The following is a 17,294-nucleotide window of genomic DNA, read 5'->3' as shown; positions in this document are numbered from 1 at the left end:
GGACTGGGGAACCTCAGTGTCGTGTCAATGGTGCTGGAATCGTGGTACCAGATTAGGTCAACCCAGAGGTCAACTTAGTTACAGGACAGTGCTGGAACTGTTGCTGCACAGCAGATGAAGCAGATGACAGATAGAATGGTTTTATTCTGGTTTTGCTAATAGGAAACATGAATAAGCTGGAAGAGAGAGAGAGAGAGAAAGTTAAAGGTGCTTATCCAGTGCAGGTACTTGATGTCATCAGGAGGACACCTCAGGTGGCCAGTCTGAAATCTGTCTTCTCCCATACAGATTTTTTTGGCTTTCCGGAAGTGAAGTGGTTAACAAAATCAGTCTCTTTTATCCAATTAGGAAGTTGTCCATTGGGCTGGTCACTTTCAAAAAGCTGATGTGGACCAATCAGGACACAATTCATTCGTCTTACAAAAATCTGAAATGGCCCAACGGAACATAAGTCACAATCCATAAGTCATCTTCTCACCATCTAACAAGAAAACAGGGAACCTCTTCAGATTTTTTATTTTATTGTAATTATTTTACTTTTAATTTTATGTATTTATTTATTTTTGGTAGTTGCTTACTATTCCTCAGTGTGTTTATCCCTGGAAAAATCCATAATCCTAAAGTGCAAAACATCTTGGCCACAGCAGTTTGCAGACATTTTTTAAGAGTGACACCACAGACCTTAAACCCTCTCAGATCAGGTTATGGTCAACAGCCTGTCTTCACAAGATGTTTTCCATGGTCATCTTCTGGGTGCTGTCCTTTGGTCAGCGTTGCATATTTCTCTTTGCCTTTCAAGTTGCAGTTTCTCTCAGCATTTTAAAGGGACAATTTACAAACGTCTGTTTTAAGGTTCACAAGGTCATGTATGCAAACCCCTTAACAATCCTTTGCAAAAGTCCACTTTAAATTCTTTTTGTTCATTATGCAGCAATATAAAGTCACTTAAGAAATTGTTTTCTCCATCAGGATGAAACAGCTGTATAGATCTTCCACTTTCCATTTTCTGAGTCAGTGATGCCAGTAGGATCCGTATATGAACTGTTGAGCTGTGTCTATGTAATTATACTAATCAAGCAGTTAGCCAGACCTCTCTGATCATTAGCTCTATAACCAAGTTCCTGTGTAACTCATTACTTGGTTTCAGTGTCTCTTTATTACTGCCTTTTCCAGTACAGGTATATTTCACCTGACATATAATAAATAAAAGTACACTTGATCACAAATATTCTCACTGCTTCACTCTCTCATTATTTCCTTCAAGTAAATATTAGCATAACCTCCTTTCTTCTCCTAACAGGACTCCCCATGGGAAAAATAGCATCTTGCACAAGGTTTGATTAACATTTTGATCAATTTCCTTTTACATACAACTTTGATCCACCAAAACAAAATTTGTATAAAGGCCAGTTCCTTATATTTTTTCAGGCAATGCTATATGACGTCTTCCTATTGAGTACCAATATTTCAGTTCACTGACTCAAAGCAAATTGGGTAAAGGAGAACTCCACGTCTCAGATGTATTAAGGGTGGTTAATATGCTCTCTCCTGGCTGTCCTGAGACACATTTATGTGAAAGGCTGAAGAAATCCTCCCCTCACTCCTTAGATTCTCTTTTTCTCCTGTGTGGGGTGAATACATTTTCACTTACGAACACCTGCATTTCTGGGTAATTCTGTATAACAATAATTCACATTTCTGGGGCCATATTTGTTAAAGTGCACTTACATGACTGGCATCAACTTTTCATTTTGAAATATTTTAAAGTCTCCTGAAGTGCAGGAAAGCGTTAGTGAGAGCGAGCAGCATACTGGTGCGGGGTCCATTCCTGCAGACAGAAAAGGCAGAGCAGAGCGTGCAGTACACAAACCATTGAAAGATGGCACCAAATGCAGACGGAAGCACAGGGATCTCTGGGATGCGAAGCAATGCATCACGGGGCATTGGGACATGACCCAGGATGCCCCGCGACCCCCTCCGCCTTCCCACAACTCTTAGTGGCAGAAGAGGGAGAGATGCTCTGTGGGATAGCTGCCCAGAGTATACTGTTCCGACGACCGTTGCAAGTGCTGCAAGTGTGAACACACAATTGAGCAGGCAGCTAACAGTGTGAACACATAACAGCGGTTTCCCTTTAGCGCTCTTTGAGCGGCGCTGTAACTGCCAGCACTGTAACTCTGCCAGTGTAGACGTACCCTCAGAGTGAGTTTGTACTGAATGGAGGGTTCTCCAGGAAAGAGAAGCCCACTAGCACTACCCTGGGAAATCTCTCCATGTTTGAGCCTCTTTGAGAGCCACTCCATCCACATACCTATCTACTCTCTCTACTACCTGTCTGTCTCCTTTCTCTCATCTAGCACCGACTTTCTCTCTGAGTCTCCTCACTATCTTATCGCTGACAGAGTGAAAACCTTCTCCTCTTCCGCTCCTGATATCTGAGGAAGCCTCCCTATATCTTTCTGCCAATTGAGCCTCCCTTTCTTTTCAAATCTCACTAGAAAACACAGATCTTTTGTCTCAGGCATATAAGTATCTTTGCTCCTTTTCCTTTCTTTACCTCTTAATATCCTTCTCCCTCTGCTACTCTGTATTGGAATCATGTATTATAAGAACTCTGTTCTATAATTCTGTAAATATACTGGGATTGGAGTGAGGGGAGAATTTCATTGTGCCCTTCTGACTTGGTCGGGTTTGTAATCAACAGAAATGATCAGGGGTATGGGACAGCTTCCAACTGAGGAGAGATTAAAAAGACAGGGACCGTCCAGCTTGGAAAAAGGACGACAAAGGGCAGATATGATAGCGCTCTAGAAAATCATGACTGATGTGGAGAAAGTGAATAGGGCAGTGTTATTTACCCCTTCACATAACACAAGAACCAGGGGTCACCCAATGAAATTAACAGGCAGCAGGTTTAAAATAAACATAAGGAAGTACTTCTTCACACAACACACAGTCAACCTGTGGAACTCATTGCCAGGGGATGTTGTGAAGGCCAAAACTATAACTGGATTCAAAAAATAATTAGTTCAGTTCAGGTCCATCAATAGCTATTAGCCAAGATGGCCCTGGATGCAACCCCATGCTCTGGGTGTCCCTAAGCCTCTGACTTCTAGATGCTGGCACTGGACGACAGGTAAGGTGACCAGACAGCAAATGTGAAAAATCGGGATGGGGGTGGGGTGTAAGAGGAGCCTATATAAGAAAAAGACCCAAAAATCAGGACTGTCCCTATAAAATCAGGACATCTGGTCACCCTAACGACAGGGGATGGATCATTTGATAATTGTCCTGTTCTGTTCATTCCCTCTGAAGCACCTGGCACTGGCCACTGTCAAAAGACAAGATACTGGGCTAGATGGACCATTGGTCTGACCCAATATGGCTGTTCTTATATTCTTACCTACTTTACACAGGATGCAAGGCAGTGGAGAATCAGGCCCACTATACGGGAGTTTATTTATTATTAGAAGTTCCCTTATACAAAACACTGAAGCATAGAACAAACATCAGGAGAATCTTGCCCAGATACTGCTCTCAGATGCACGGATGTCAATCCAGACTAAAGGCACTGAAACTGGTGTAAGTGTGAGCAGAATCTTCCCCTGTGTGGTTTTCGCTGTAATAATCATGCACCCTGAAACGGATTAATTCCTATTTCCCGTCTGTAACAAAGGGCTTCTTTCCCCAGCTTCCCCTTGCCATCCCTGCCTTTCCACCACACAGACACACGCATTTAGCCTATTAGTATCTCTGCTGATTGCTTTCTTTCATTCCCCCCATACCTTTCACTTCAGAAAATGGACTGGTAATACTTCTTTTATCAAAGAATTATGGGATTTAGCACGCAGATCTTACAAAGAGACTTTCGATAGCGGCTGGTAATCAAATCCCAATCGGCAGACACTTCTTTGCACCCTGTTACCGGCAGGGAATAAAAGGAAGGGATTATTGATGTTGTGTTTACTGAGCCTCTCCAGAGATAAGATCTCAGGGCTATTTCATAGGAGAAAAGAAAAGGAAAATAAAACAAGAAAAAAATAGACAAGGGGGAACAATGTAGATCTAGATAAAAAGAAAAGAAACGGGCTCTTATCGCTTTCTTATTGGTTAAGGAGATTCGAAAGCCATTATAGAGGATTAACAAAAAGGTTAATCTGCTTTAGCCGTTCATTTGTCAAAAGTGAATTTATAGGTTTTAAAAATCCCTCCTATGGAGAAACTAGAGAAAAATGCCCCCTTCCCTCCCCAGCCTTCTGTCAACAGCACAAGGGCTTTTGAGCCAGATTCACACAGCACGGACACCACCAGACCCTGGGCCTGATTCTGCCCTGCCTTGCACCTCGTGAAGCCATTTACACCCGTGGGAAGTGGACGTACAATGCCACCACTAGCACACCCGTGAGCAGAGAGTTCTGACTTGGTACTGTTCCTCCCCCACTTTGCACAGGTGTAGTAGCTACACAAGGTTCAGGGCACGTAGGGCCTGAGTCTCCACTCACTTATCCTGGGTTTACTCCGGGGTAACACCAGTGAAATTAGGGCACTTGCACTAGTATAAAACAGGTATCCGAGGGAGCTGATGTCTGCAGTTGTTGGAATTGTGCTTCTATGTTAATTTGTAAAGCAGGACAGTGGATACTGTATAACAAATGTAGCTGCAAGCTGCAGACTGGGATTTGTCTGTGGCCATCCCAGGAAGTAGCAGTCACTACCAGTTACAGCAAGATGCCATTTTCCACACAATCGTCCCAGTCGATCAGATTAAGAGCTGAGCTATCCCAACCAGCACCTACAGTCAATGGAACGACACCGATTTTCACCAGTGGTGGATCTGGCCCATTCTCTTTACCTGAATGTCAGCGGGAAAGCAGGCCAGCCAATGGAGTGAGGTCTTCAGCAGCTCACAAAGAGCACTCGTCCAGGAACTCCTGGATGACCTTCTAGGGCTCGAAGGTGTCAGCTTCAAGGATCTTGTTTCCCAGAAAGCACGCTTGTTTTGTCAGGCTGGGGACTTGGCGAGCATAGGAATACTGCAGAGTTAAAAAGCACTTTTCAATGGGAGGAGAGGAGGGTCATTTGTCAGCATCCGTCTAGGGAGGCAGGCTGATAGAGGCATCTAAAGAAATGGGCCTTTCAGGGAACAGTAAGTCTTAGGGGAAACGTGTCCAGTCTGCTGTATTGTTTTTAAGGCATATTTTCTCTGAAATGCTTGTGTTCTAAATAAATACTTTGCTTTAAGGAGGCCCTTTTGGTCACTGTATTAACCACTGGCATTGTTCTAGGAGGGGACAGAACCTCAGGATGTGAGCCTAAGTCATACCTGCTGAGGTAATCACGGCTAGCACCATGGGACTGCAACCCCAGGCTCAGTCTGAGGGTGGAGAATTGCATGATTCCACCCAGAGCCAGGTGGTGGCCAAAGGCTTGAGATCTGGGAGGTGATGCACTTCATGAGACCAGGAGGGATCAGCGATGCCGTTCACCCAGGAACTGTGACAAGGACAGGATGGAGGCATGTGCCCGGCACGTCTACCACCGCCCGTGGGAACGCTGGAGGCTGGAAGGGGAGAGGAGGTAAGCTCTTGCCATGGAGAAGGAGATTTGTATATCACAACCTCCTGCAGCTGGGTCTTCATTGAGTGGGGGTTGACCGCACAGTGGGAAGAGTGGAAGGGGCCGGAGACAGAGGATCCACTGGTATCTGAGGAGGGTGCAGTCAGAGCCTTTTCCAGCAATGGAGGCATGATAGGTAAGACAACCCTGAGAGGAATGGGAGGTGCTCTGCTGCCTTCTCCAACAGCTGGACACAGACCCTATCTATTTGCTGTCCGGGAGCAGGAATTTCTTCCTCCTGGCTGCTATGGGGAAACCTTGCCTTCCCCTGTGCCTGAGACAGCACCTACAAAACTTTCCTGTTGGCTTTGCAATCTGTGGGAATAGGGGCCCCGCACTCAGAAGGGAAGGGAGAGCTTTGAAAAACATGACACACATCTCCCTGGTTCCGTGTCATTGATTACTGACCTTGTCTCGGTGAATGACACTTCCCTGCTAACTACTCAGCCATCTTGGCACAGACCTCACCAATGTGTCAGCCAGGAGCAGAGATTTTGCTTGGCCTGCTCAACCATCTCAGCATGGATTGTGGTACCCTGGGACCCTACAGATCATGGTGGGAACTTGCCCACCATCAATGTCACTATTGTGTTTCATTCTGTCCTCTCTGGAAGAATCTAAAGATCTTAAAAGTTCTCACATCACGGACTTTTCCAGGCCACATGGCAGATGTCCATCAACTTCTTGTGATGATCAATTAAGGTCTGGAACACCAATAATAGTACCCCGTCCTGTTAATGTATTTTTGTGCCTGACAGGGAGAACAGAATGGGAAAACTAGTTCCTTTAGTGACTCCACCGCCATATGGGAAACCCAACTATTTAAATACATTAGTGATCTCAGGAATATTGGCCACCTTGATCAGTAATCCCTGCAAAAGATCCTGCAGGTCCCACAACACCACCCATTTTGATGGATTTCTCATCACCAAACTGGTTCCCAACTGAGCAGCAGAAATCTGAGGTGGCAGCTTCCATAGGCTTTTCCATGTTAAGGGGTATTGTCTGGATCTCGGCTTGATGACTGTTGTCAATTACTATTCATTTTCTTATGGTGTGGTGTTGTGTGTGAGAGAAAGTGCAAGAGAGAAGGCACAGTATGGCATTACTCTCTACTTCTTGCATTTGAGATGGGTATTATTTGCCCCAGGGCAGCCCTAAACTAGCTGTCAGCAACTGGCGCCCTAGGCGAACCATGCAATCGGCGCCCCCTGCCCCCAAACCCCCAGGGCAGATCTAGGCTGAGGTTTTTGGTAAACTGGGAAACATTTTGTCCCTTTTTTCTTTTAATGTTTTGTAAGTGTTTTTTTTAAACAGAGGCTTAATTATTCGGTTAGTCTGTCCATCCGTCCAACCAATGTTTCTGAGATCAGATAAAATAGAGACACGAAATTTTCAGAATAGATTTGTACATGACAGCTAGATGATATTTCAGTCCAATTTCAAATAAAAATGCATTAAAAATGTTAATTATATTTTTTATTATTACAAATCCAAAATCATCCATTACACTATCCTGCTTTAACAGCCATAACCACAACATCCAATATAGAAATAAGAAAACTCTTCAATGAACTTTAACCTGTATTTACAAAACACTCCAAATAAAAAACACTCTGTGCTCTTAAAACATGACTTTTCTTGCTTTAAGTTTTGAAAATTCAGTCACTAGTTCTTTTAGATCCAGTTTTCCAGCTATTTCATGCTCTATTGACATTGTGGCAAGTCCAACAAGTGTCTCTTGTACCATTGTTGAACGCAGATATGTTTTTATCAATTTTAACTTGGAGAAGCTACGTTCCCCATTAGCTATGGAAACTGCCAAAGTTAAAAGAATGTGTAGAGCTATACAAATGTTTGGAAAACTGTCTGTGAGTTTATTTTCACAAACAAACTTCAGTACTTCTTCAGGAGTGGAATGTTTCTTAAGTCTTCTTGAAAAAGCCTGAAGCTCACTACACAAATCTGTAGCATCAATGTCTTTTGAATTTTCATGAGTCAATGCCAACTCCAGTTTTATGCAAAATTCTCTTATCTGTTTTGCTATTTTCTTTTGCAAGCTTTGGATATCATATAGAAAGCCAAATACTGACTCTAGCTGCTGCATCTGTTGAAATCTTTCGTCAACCAACTGAATAGCAGTATCAAGGACCGCGAAGTAGAAATTCACTTTGAACCTTTGTTTTGGGTTCTGAATGGGTGAGTCTTGTCCTTCATATGAAAACTGCTGTTTCTTTTGCCAAATGCAAACTGGCTCTGATTCAAATTCTGTCGGAAATCGATTTCTCCAGCAAGCTCGAGAGAATCTACCAGTGTTCTTTTGAACCCTTCATTACTTTTGAATTCCTCCAGAATATTTTCAGAATATTTTTAGTTTGCTGCAGTTTTTGAATAGCAGAATGTATGTTCAGGTTCTTTTCCTGAAGCTGCTTACTAGTGAGGTTAATCTCGAAAAAGATATTATACCGCAAAAATGAGCGAAGTCACAAATTTAAACTTTGAAAGGCCATTTGCAAGAGCTTCTGCATTTGAACGTGCCATATTGCCAGATGATCCAGTAAAGGTAGTATCATCAGAAATTTCAATTAGGGCATCATAAATGTTTCCAAGTTCATAGCAAAGAGGCTTCAAAGCATCAATGCAACTCTCCCATCTTGTCTGACTAAGTGGTTTCACAGTTAGAGAATTCACATGGCGAGTCAGAATCTCCCAATGGTGTATTGAGCCTGAGAAAAATACATAAACACGTTGCACCTGGTCAAAGAAACTGCTTACCTCCAAACAGCATTATTGACAACCAAATTCAGAGAATGCGCACTGCAAGGAAAGAAAAAGGCCCTAGGATTGATTTCCATCATTCTCCTTTACCCTTCATATTACTCCCATTATCATAGCCTTGGCCACGTAAGTTTTCAACAGATAATGACATTGTTTCAAGCTCTTGTAGAAGAGTTTTAGTCATAAATGCTCCAGTCGTCTCCTTCATTGGTACGAAACCGAAAAAATGTTCCTTTATGAGCACTTCAACATTATCTTCATCTGCAGACTTTTCCATATCCACAAAACGAATAATCATCATTTGTTCAACATGACTCACATCTGGTGTACAGTCCAGTATTATTGAAAAGTATTTTGCAGAATGGGCAGCTTCTACAATTTTCTTTTTAATGGCATTTGCTGCTCTTTCACCACCTCGCTGAGCTCTTGGTCCTTAAGAAAAAGGCTCACACTCGACATGCAATGAAAGCACAAACTCCCACAAACAACCCGCTGGGAAATATTTCTGGTGCCCGCACAATATTAAAAGCTTTGTGAAAGTATTTCAGCCTACAGGCTCCTCCCTACTGCAAAGCACCGTAATTTTACCTGCACTGACTTATATCAGGATCCCTGTCTTTTTCCCATTAAGGGACTGTCTAGACTAGGATAAAATGTGTTTTTTAAAAGATCCATGTTAACCAACGTGCTTTAAAATCCTAGTCTGGATAGAGCAAGTTGTGTTTTCACATGTGTTAAAACCCCAAACCAGGTAAGTGGTGTTCATACACAGCTTGCCCCCCTCCACATTTTAAAGCCCATTAGGTAACATGTTTTTTTTCAATTCCCCTAATTCAGTGGTTGTCAATCTTTTTTCATTTGTGGACCCCTCAGAAATTTCAAATGGAGGTGCGGACCCCTTGGAAACCTGAGGCATAGTCCGTGGGCCCCTGGGGACCACAGGTTGAAAACCACTGCCCAAGTTCAGCCAGCCCCCCCTCCCCAACCACACAGCAGATGTCAGGGGAGCCCAGGAAGGAACAGGCATGACGAGGACCACGTCCGAGCAGTGCAAAGAGGAGCAGAAATGGGGTCCCAGCCGCGGAGCTGCACCCACGGAATTCTCCAGCGGTGGCTGCAGTGGGTGGGAGCCGATCCGAGCTGGGTGAGGGGTGCAGGCTTGACCTGGGGCAGGAGGGGGTGCAGACATGTGGGCTCTGGGAGGGAGTTAGCAACTCAGCACTTATATAAGAGAAAGGAGCTGCAGTGATTTCATATAGACATAGAAACTGATAGAAGACACTTTTACATATTCAGAATGTGAGATGCGGCGTTAGAGGGAGGGAGGGAGTGTCTGTACAGTATTTCACTGCATTCAGTCTCCTGGCTGGAGCAGTAACGTAGCCCTGCAACACTTGTATAGGATAGAGAGGAGCTGCGGTGTCTAAGCTTTGACAGTCTAAGAATTGGGCTGCCTGTGCTTTTAAGACCCCAGCCCCAGGAACCCGCCCTCTGCGCCGGGTCTGACATGCAGCGTCCTGTGAGCAGAACGAAACCAGCCTCTGCTCCCCCCCCCCCCAAGATCTGCGAGCACAGCGGGTGGCTCATCCCATGGGGTCACTGTTGTTCCCCTCCCTAAACGGGGGTTTTGTCCCCGCACAGGGTCTGGCAGCGGCTCCCTCCCCCCGATTTTCCACCTTCAGCCCCTCTTCTCCCGCTACCTACATAGCTTGATCCCCCCGGCCAGTAAATTTCTGCCCCCTGCTCAGACCCTGACAGCCCCCGCTGCGATTCCCTCCCCCCGCCGCTTCTAAACCCCTCCACACAGCGGGCAGCAAGTGGCAAGTAGAAGTGAGGGCAGAGGCAACAGCGAAGGTTACTGGGCACGCGCAGTGCGGGTGAGCATGCGCAGTGCCCCCGGAGTCGGGCAGTGGGAGCGGGAGCTGGCTGTGCGGACCCCTGGCGGCGCTAGGTGGGGCTGGCGCGCCCGCAGGGCCGAGGCTCCCCGTGACGGCCGCAGCCAGGCGGCCCGGCCCAGGCTGCGCCCGACTCTATGGTGGCCGCCACAGCTGAGCGCGGCCCCGGCCCGGAGCTGCCAAGCCCACGTGCTGCGCTCGAGCCCCGGGGCAGCCTGGCGCGCGTCCCGGCCGCCCTGCCCGGGCCGCTCCGTGGGCCATGGGCTCGGCGCAGGAGGCCCAGGCCTGCCTCGCCTTCTACCGGGGGCTCGGGCGGAGGGAGCCGCTGCACGATCTCTGCCGGGCCGTGCTCGCCTTCCTGGAGAAGCTGGAGCAGTTCGCAGGGTGAGTGCTGGGCGCCCCCTTCGGACCCCGGCTGCAGGCGGCCAGCTCCTGGGGGGACCCGTGGGGCAGTTAACCCCCTCCTGCCACGGGGGCCATTGGAGAGCATCTCCCCCGCATGGTGCTGGCGCTCCCGGGAGGTGGCCGGGGGCAGAAGCCGGGACGGGGCCTGCGCCCCTTGCCGGCGGTCCCGTCCTGGTCCCTGCCCGTCTCCGCTCTGCACCCGGGCGCCCTGCCCGCTCCCTTCTGTGCCCCCCAGCGCTTGGGCTTCTGCCCCGGTTGCACAGCGAAGGTGGGGCCGGGAGCTGTCCTGTCGCCGGGCAATGACCTGTGACAGTTGGGCCCCTGGTGACAGGTTCATGGCAGCTTAAAGAGACACTCAATTGATAACCAAACTCATGTGATAAGAAGCTGGGGTGTTACCTGCTTTACTAACACAGCGTGGGTGAGTCTGTCTTGACATTCAGCTTGTTGTCCCCTTTGACGCGCTGTCCCCACTCCGTGCAGTGCTGGCAGCGGGGACCAGGAAGGGTCAGTGGAATCGGTCTCACTTTGGATTATAGTCGGTCTGGCTGTCAGGTTTCATTGCTCCCGTGTTTGGGCTGCACACTGAGCGGGCGTCTATTTCCTTGAGAAAAAGGGATTTCAGTGGATTGTTTTCATGGTGGGAAAGTTTCTAGCAGGTTTAACTTCAAGGCCAAATGTAACTTCCCTTTAAGGATCAAAAGTGTTCGTTCTGTAACCATTCTTCAGGGTTAATTGTTTGTATTACTGTAGTGTCTGGGTGGTGGAGACATGCCCCTGGACCCCCTTTTGCTAGGCACTGACAAACACAGAACAGAAAAACAGTCTCTGCCTCAAGGAGCTGCCAGTTCAACACGTCTCCTTGTTTTTAGTAGCTGGGTAAATGTGGGTTAAATACTAGTGTTCCTGAAAGTGAGGGCCTGGCTAGAGCTGAGCAGCGCAGGTGGGTGTTGTGCGAGGCTGAGTACAAAGTTCACTTCTCTTCTGACCTACAGCACAGTCAGGCTATTCCAGTTTTGGACTCTCTGCCACTGCGTTTCAATCCTGAGCCTCCGCACCCCCTGCATTTCTAGTCCTTGCCCCTTCTCACCACCACTGCCAGCACACCTCTGTACTGACTTGCTGGGCCCTAGCCTCTCGTTTGGACCCGCAGCCCCTTGTCTCCTCACTGCACAGACTTCCTGTCTGTGTGTGTGTGGGATGTGAACAGTCAGTCGTTAGTTTGAAACCAAATTTGTTGCACATATTGTTTTAATCAGACTTATACCCAGGCCAGGTCTTCAGAGGTGTAAAAACTACCTGCACTAACCTGCTGTGTGACAGCTGAGACAGAGAGCTGGAAATGACAGTAATGCAAGGACTGAAAGCAAGTCAAGGAAAATATTCAGTGTGCAGGCAACTAAAAGGGACACATGGATGTCTTTGCTAAACTAGTTCAGTAGGGAGAGAGGGTAATTCTTTCAATCAGTTTTACTCCTCTTTCACTTTCCCTCTCTCCCACCTCCAACTAAGCATTGTTATCCCAGATTCTGACTGGCGAGTGTAGAGCCAGCAGCACCCAGCTAAAGTCCTGCATTTGGGCCATAGACATCGCCTTACGCAAAGCAAAACGATGCTAGTTTTCAGCCTGCAACTGCTCATTTCCACTGTGGTACGTCATTCTGTTTCAGATATTGACCTGTTGCAAACGTAGACTCCCAGCAGGTCCACAGATTCCTGCCGAAATCAGTCTTGCTGTAGGGTGTTGCCAGTCTGTGGATCCAAGCCCAGGATAAGGGGGTACTTTATGAGGGGAGTCACTCTCCTCTCCCCGATGAGGTTCCTTGCTGTGTTCATGCTGGAGATGCGGCTTGGTTTATATATTTGTATCTTTGGCTATATGGGGAGTTTGGTTGATTTTTGCTTTACAAGGCTGGTGCGATAAAGCAGAATGAAATTTAACTAATTCTCTTCTATTCAGTGACATTAGGCCCTGACTCTCTTCCAGTGCTGTATTTACATTACACAGGGCCAGTCTGATCTTCTTCTGCTTCTTATCTAGAGATTTTGCAGAATTATTTTATTCTTACCAACCTTGGCCCTAGCCTTTATATACGTGTTAGTATCTTTTAAAGCAAATGGGGGAACACCAGATGGTTTTGGTGAGGAAACAAGTGAAGAACCTATAAATCACTAGTCACTTATGAAAATCCAGACCGATAGGTTTAAATGAATAAATATAATTTAAACATGCGCGCTATACATACTATCGGGATGGGTGCTAAGCAAAAGCCAGGCAGTTTTCCCTGTCCCGCTCTGTGACTGCTGACCGTAGCTGGAGTCTGAACTCTTTCCCTCTCTTAGTTGGAGGTGTTCGGAACAAGTCAGCGTTAACATGACAATCCCGTGTTTAATTTTTCCAGGGGTTCTGTGAAGAGATGTAAAGATAAAAATCTGGAGGAGGCTCTTCTGCTCTTTCAGGAGCTGAGCAAGGGGTTATGGGAGCTAGACGATGCCGACGTGCTTCCCTTAGTGCGCTGCATGCTTGCTTTCCAAATGGAGACGACCAGCAGTTCCAGCTCCTTCCATAAGCTCGAGCAGGTAAATCGTGTTACATAGCGGCCGCTCCATTCATCTGGGTGGGTCAGGCTGCAATGCTATGCCACGGTTCGCTCTACAACAGTCACTTCCATTGTTTGCAGGGGCGTCTGCAAAATAATAAATACTCAGTGCCTCTCCAGCACCTGTTATCCATGACTCTGAAGGGGTGGCCACACTGCAGTTAGACACCCCGGGGCTAGCCCATGCAGCTGACTCGGGCTGGGCTGCCGGGCTGTTTAACTGCAGTGTAGAAGTTGGGGTTTAGGCTGCAGCCTGAGCTCTGGGACCCTCCTACCTTGCAGTATCCCAGAGCCTGGGCTCCAGCCCAAACGAGCACACCGCAATTAAACAGCCCGGGAGCCTGAGTCAGCTAGCATGGGCTAGCCATGGATTTTTAATTGGAGTATAGACGTAGCTGTAAAGTCAGGGATGCTCACAAGAGCGGGAGGTAGACAGGGGTTATGATCCCCATTTTACAGCTGAGGAAACTGAACTATAGCAATGTTAAGTGACTTACCCCACGTCCCACAGCAAGTCAGAGCTAGGAATAGACCCCTGGGCTCCTGCCACTCAGAACCGAGACTGAGACCTGCCTGGACCATTCACTTACGGGGTGATCTTGTGCCTTAGTCTACACAAAGAACCTTACTGCAAACTAGATGTTGAATCTTAACTGAGTTTCCCTGGGAGTAAAGGTTTCACCTTGTGCCTTCCTTCTAGGAAAACCAAGAATAAAAACTGAGGCTTGGCCCTTTGCTTAGCCACCTACACTTGACTTTTGTACCAGGGCTCTAGCAACATAGACCACATGGGCTCCTGGACACCTCTCTCCCCATTCACAACTGCACTGGCCACCCCACCTTCCCATTCACGACTGTGCAGACTACCCCGCCTTCCATTTGCAATCAAAGAGCATGCGGTGGCAACTCCTACAGCCATTGCTATGTGGAAAGTGAATAGTAGGGAAAGTATTTCATTTGCTTTTAACTTAGTAATGTCATTTAATCACAGGTGATTGAGCTCAGTGCCTTAATTACCGGGTGAAATTCTCTGGCCTGTGTTACATAAGAGCTCAGACTAGATAACCATCATGCCTGTCTGGCCTTCAAAATCTGTGAATTTAGCAGCTAGACATAAGGAGGAGAGCCAGCAAGTGGAGAATCACCGTTCTGTCCGGTCTCTTTCATTATGGAGACAAGGTGGAAGAGGTATACCTCTACCCTGATATAACGCGACCCAATATAACATGAATTCGGATATAATGCGGTGAAGCAGCGCTCCGGGGGGGAGGGCTGTGCACTCTGGCAGATCAAAGCAAGTTCAATATAACGCGGTGTGGCAGAGCTCTGACCTTGTCCCCGCGGGTCCTGCACGTCTAGGCAGTATATGCTAGCCTCAGCGGTTCTCTGTGACCCTCCACGTAGCCCTTCTCTCTCTAGGGCCAGGGTTACAGTCTACTGAGCCCTTTTCATCATAAGCCAGCAAGGAGGTTGGTGAGAGAACTCCCACAGTCTCTGTTGTCCCTAGGGCTTGTTTTAGAACAGTTTAGCCTCCTGTCCTGACAGGAGCCTGACTTCCCCTCCCAGGAGGTGTTCCTGTAGTGGTGGGTTGGGGGGAACCCGGGCCTGCCCTCTACTCTGGGTTCCGGCCCAGGGACCCTAATGGTAGCAGCTGTTGGCACCCAACCTTTCACTGCCAGAGTTGCTACATTTCCCTGGGCCACTTCCCCACAGCTCTCCTGCTTCTCTCTTCTTCACCCTTACCTTAGGGCTCCCTTATCAATAACTTGAGGGTGTCTTCATTAACCAGTCCTTCAGCCGCACTTACTCTCCTCTGCCTGACTGGAGTGAGCCCTTTTTATAGTATCAGCGGGGCCTTAATTAGAGTCAGGTGGTCACATTAGCTTAATGGCCTCACCTGACTCTTTGCAGGTTAATTGGAGTCAGATGTTCTCATTAGCCTGGAGCAGCCCCTGCTCTGGTCAGTCAGGGAACAGAAAACTGTTAATCCAGTGGCCAGTATATCTGCCTTCTGCTATTCTGCTGTACCCAACTGGCCTGGGTCTATCACAGCGGTTTCACCTATAACTCAGTAAGATTTTTTGGCTCCCGAGGACAGCGTTGTATTGGGGTAGAGGTGTAATATCTTTTACTGGACCCACTTTGGATGGTGAAAGAGAGAAGCTTTTGAGCTATACAGACCTCTTCTTCAGCTCTTTCATTATGTAAGAGAATAAATACATATTAAAAAAAAAAAAAAAAAGGCAGAACAGAGGCTATGGCTACATGGCCCTGTAGTCTGGAGAGGCGAATTGCAGTGTGCACCATAGTGCGATGCTGGAAGTGCCCCCTGTGGATGCTGCGGACACAGACTAAAAGGTACCTGGTTCGCGTTAACGTTGTCCTCTTTGAAGGACTTCGGTGTGCGCGCTGCAATGTGCCTATCCGTAGTCCAATCTGCAGGGCCGTGTAGACAAACCCAGAGAGGGGCCTGAACTAAAATCCCAGAGCCCAGTGCTCCTGAGCTCCGGGAAAGTTTAGAGCTCTAGCCAAATGTTGTAACTTGTGCCCTTGACTGAAAATAAACACTAAAGCGGATTTTAGCGATTTAATAGAAAAACCTGCTGACCTTAGACAGACTGTTAGCGTTAACTTTCCATATCTGGCACAGTGCTTGACCACATGAACGCGTTTATTAAATGGATTCTTTTTCTGAAATTCCTACCTTTTTTTGTTGTGCATTTTTTAGACTTTCACAGCTAGTTTTAATCACACGTCATTTACTCAAGAGGCCGTACTTGTATCTTTGGGAAAGGTCTGTTGTGTCTAAATCCTAATTCTGGGTTCAATAGCATATTATCTACCTAACTGAGAGCACACAGAGTATGTCTACACTGCAGCTGGGAGCCAGCCAGGTAGGCAGACTTGCACTAGCTAGCTCACTAAAAATATCAAGGTGGAGGCTGTGGCTCTGTTGGAGACTCGGACTAGCCACCTGGTCTCAGGTCCAGGGCGTTAGGTGGCCCAGCCCGCCCCCAGAGCCACAATGTCCACACTGCTATTTTTAGCGAGCTCGCTCCAGCTGAGCTATCACGAGTCCATCCAGCTAGGCTGGGAGGCTCTCTGCCAGCTGCAGTGTAGACAGACCCATATTGGTCTGGGTATTTGTGCACGATCCTGGAACACCTGGACCATTCGAGGTTTCCTTTCCCCCCAGATTGTTACGAAGTTGTCGGAAGGTAAAGAATCCCTGGTTGCTGAGGAAGTGAATAAGTTAATGAGCAGCCTGACCGAGTCCAAACAGGTGAGAGGAACTCAGTTCTCTTTAGAGCAGCACGGAAGACAAAGGGAGGCTCTGATCCCGCGTCAGGAGCCATCAGCTTGGACCCCTAGGCCTGTGCAGAGTCCTGTTGACGTCAGCGGGTCTGAGCTAGCAGATAGCATTGCAGGATTGGGGCCTTAGTGCAAAGGGCAGCATTGGATCCGGGGATGGCGATATGGCAGGAAAGGCCCAGTTCAGGCGGACTAGGACCCCTGTATTTACTCCCATAGTATTTTAAAGCTCCTGTACAATGAGACAGTGTTAGCACATTCCACGGTACCTGGCCTGGAGGTTCTTTTTGTTCCCTGTCCTAGGATTGCGGGTTCACCAGAACTTTGTGTGTAAATAAAAACAGCCTTCGGTACAGTCAGCCTCCTGCTCTTCTGGCTGGCGGTGTTTCAGCCCAGTGCTGGGTTGGTGGTCCCCTCGGTAGTGAACTGTAACATGGCAAGTCTTTGTGATCTGGACCACGCCAAAGAGAACTTGGCAGGAAGAAGAGGTAGATTCTAAAGAAGGAAGCTATTTACAAACAACCCCCTGTTCATCATCAGTGCAGGGGAGAAAGCACAGAGTCTGTGACAGTTCAGGGAGTTGACTGAAGTGTATTAGTTCCCTTAGGGGTGAGTATGTCAGCTCTGCTCCCGCAGAACACCCAGCTCCACTGGCCCAGGGCCGCAGAGACAAACGGAGGGTCTCAGC

At 47.5% G+C, this 17,294-nt stretch overlaps 1 protein-coding gene across 2 annotated transcripts in view; it reads left to right on the top strand.

Annotated features, from left to right (window-relative positions):
- Nucleotides 1-10,343: 10,343 nt before the first annotated feature.
- The window catches only part of LOC117887876 (thyroid adenoma-associated protein homolog), a 39,450-nt gene continuing 32,499 nt past the window's right edge, over nt 10,344-17,294 (top strand). For both annotated transcript variants that reach the window (XM_034790588.1, XM_034790586.1), the window contains exons 1-3: nt 10,344-10,673; nt 13,097-13,274; nt 16,491-16,577. In XM_034790588.1, the coding sequence (XP_034646479.1) occupies nt 10,549-10,673; nt 13,097-13,274; nt 16,491-16,577 (390 nt within the window). In that variant the 5' untranslated portion in view covers nt 10,344-10,548. The remainder of the gene's footprint in view (nt 10,674-13,096; nt 13,275-16,490; nt 16,578-17,294) is intronic.

The sequence above is a fragment of the Trachemys scripta genome, chromosome 15 (assembly GCF_013100865.1).
Source record: "Trachemys scripta elegans isolate TJP31775 chromosome 15, CAS_Tse_1.0, whole genome shotgun sequence".
NCBI lineage: Eukaryota > Metazoa > Chordata > Testudines > Emydidae > Trachemys > Trachemys scripta.
Note: the sequence above shows the minus strand (reverse complement) of the source record. Positions and strands in the feature narration are given on the sequence as shown.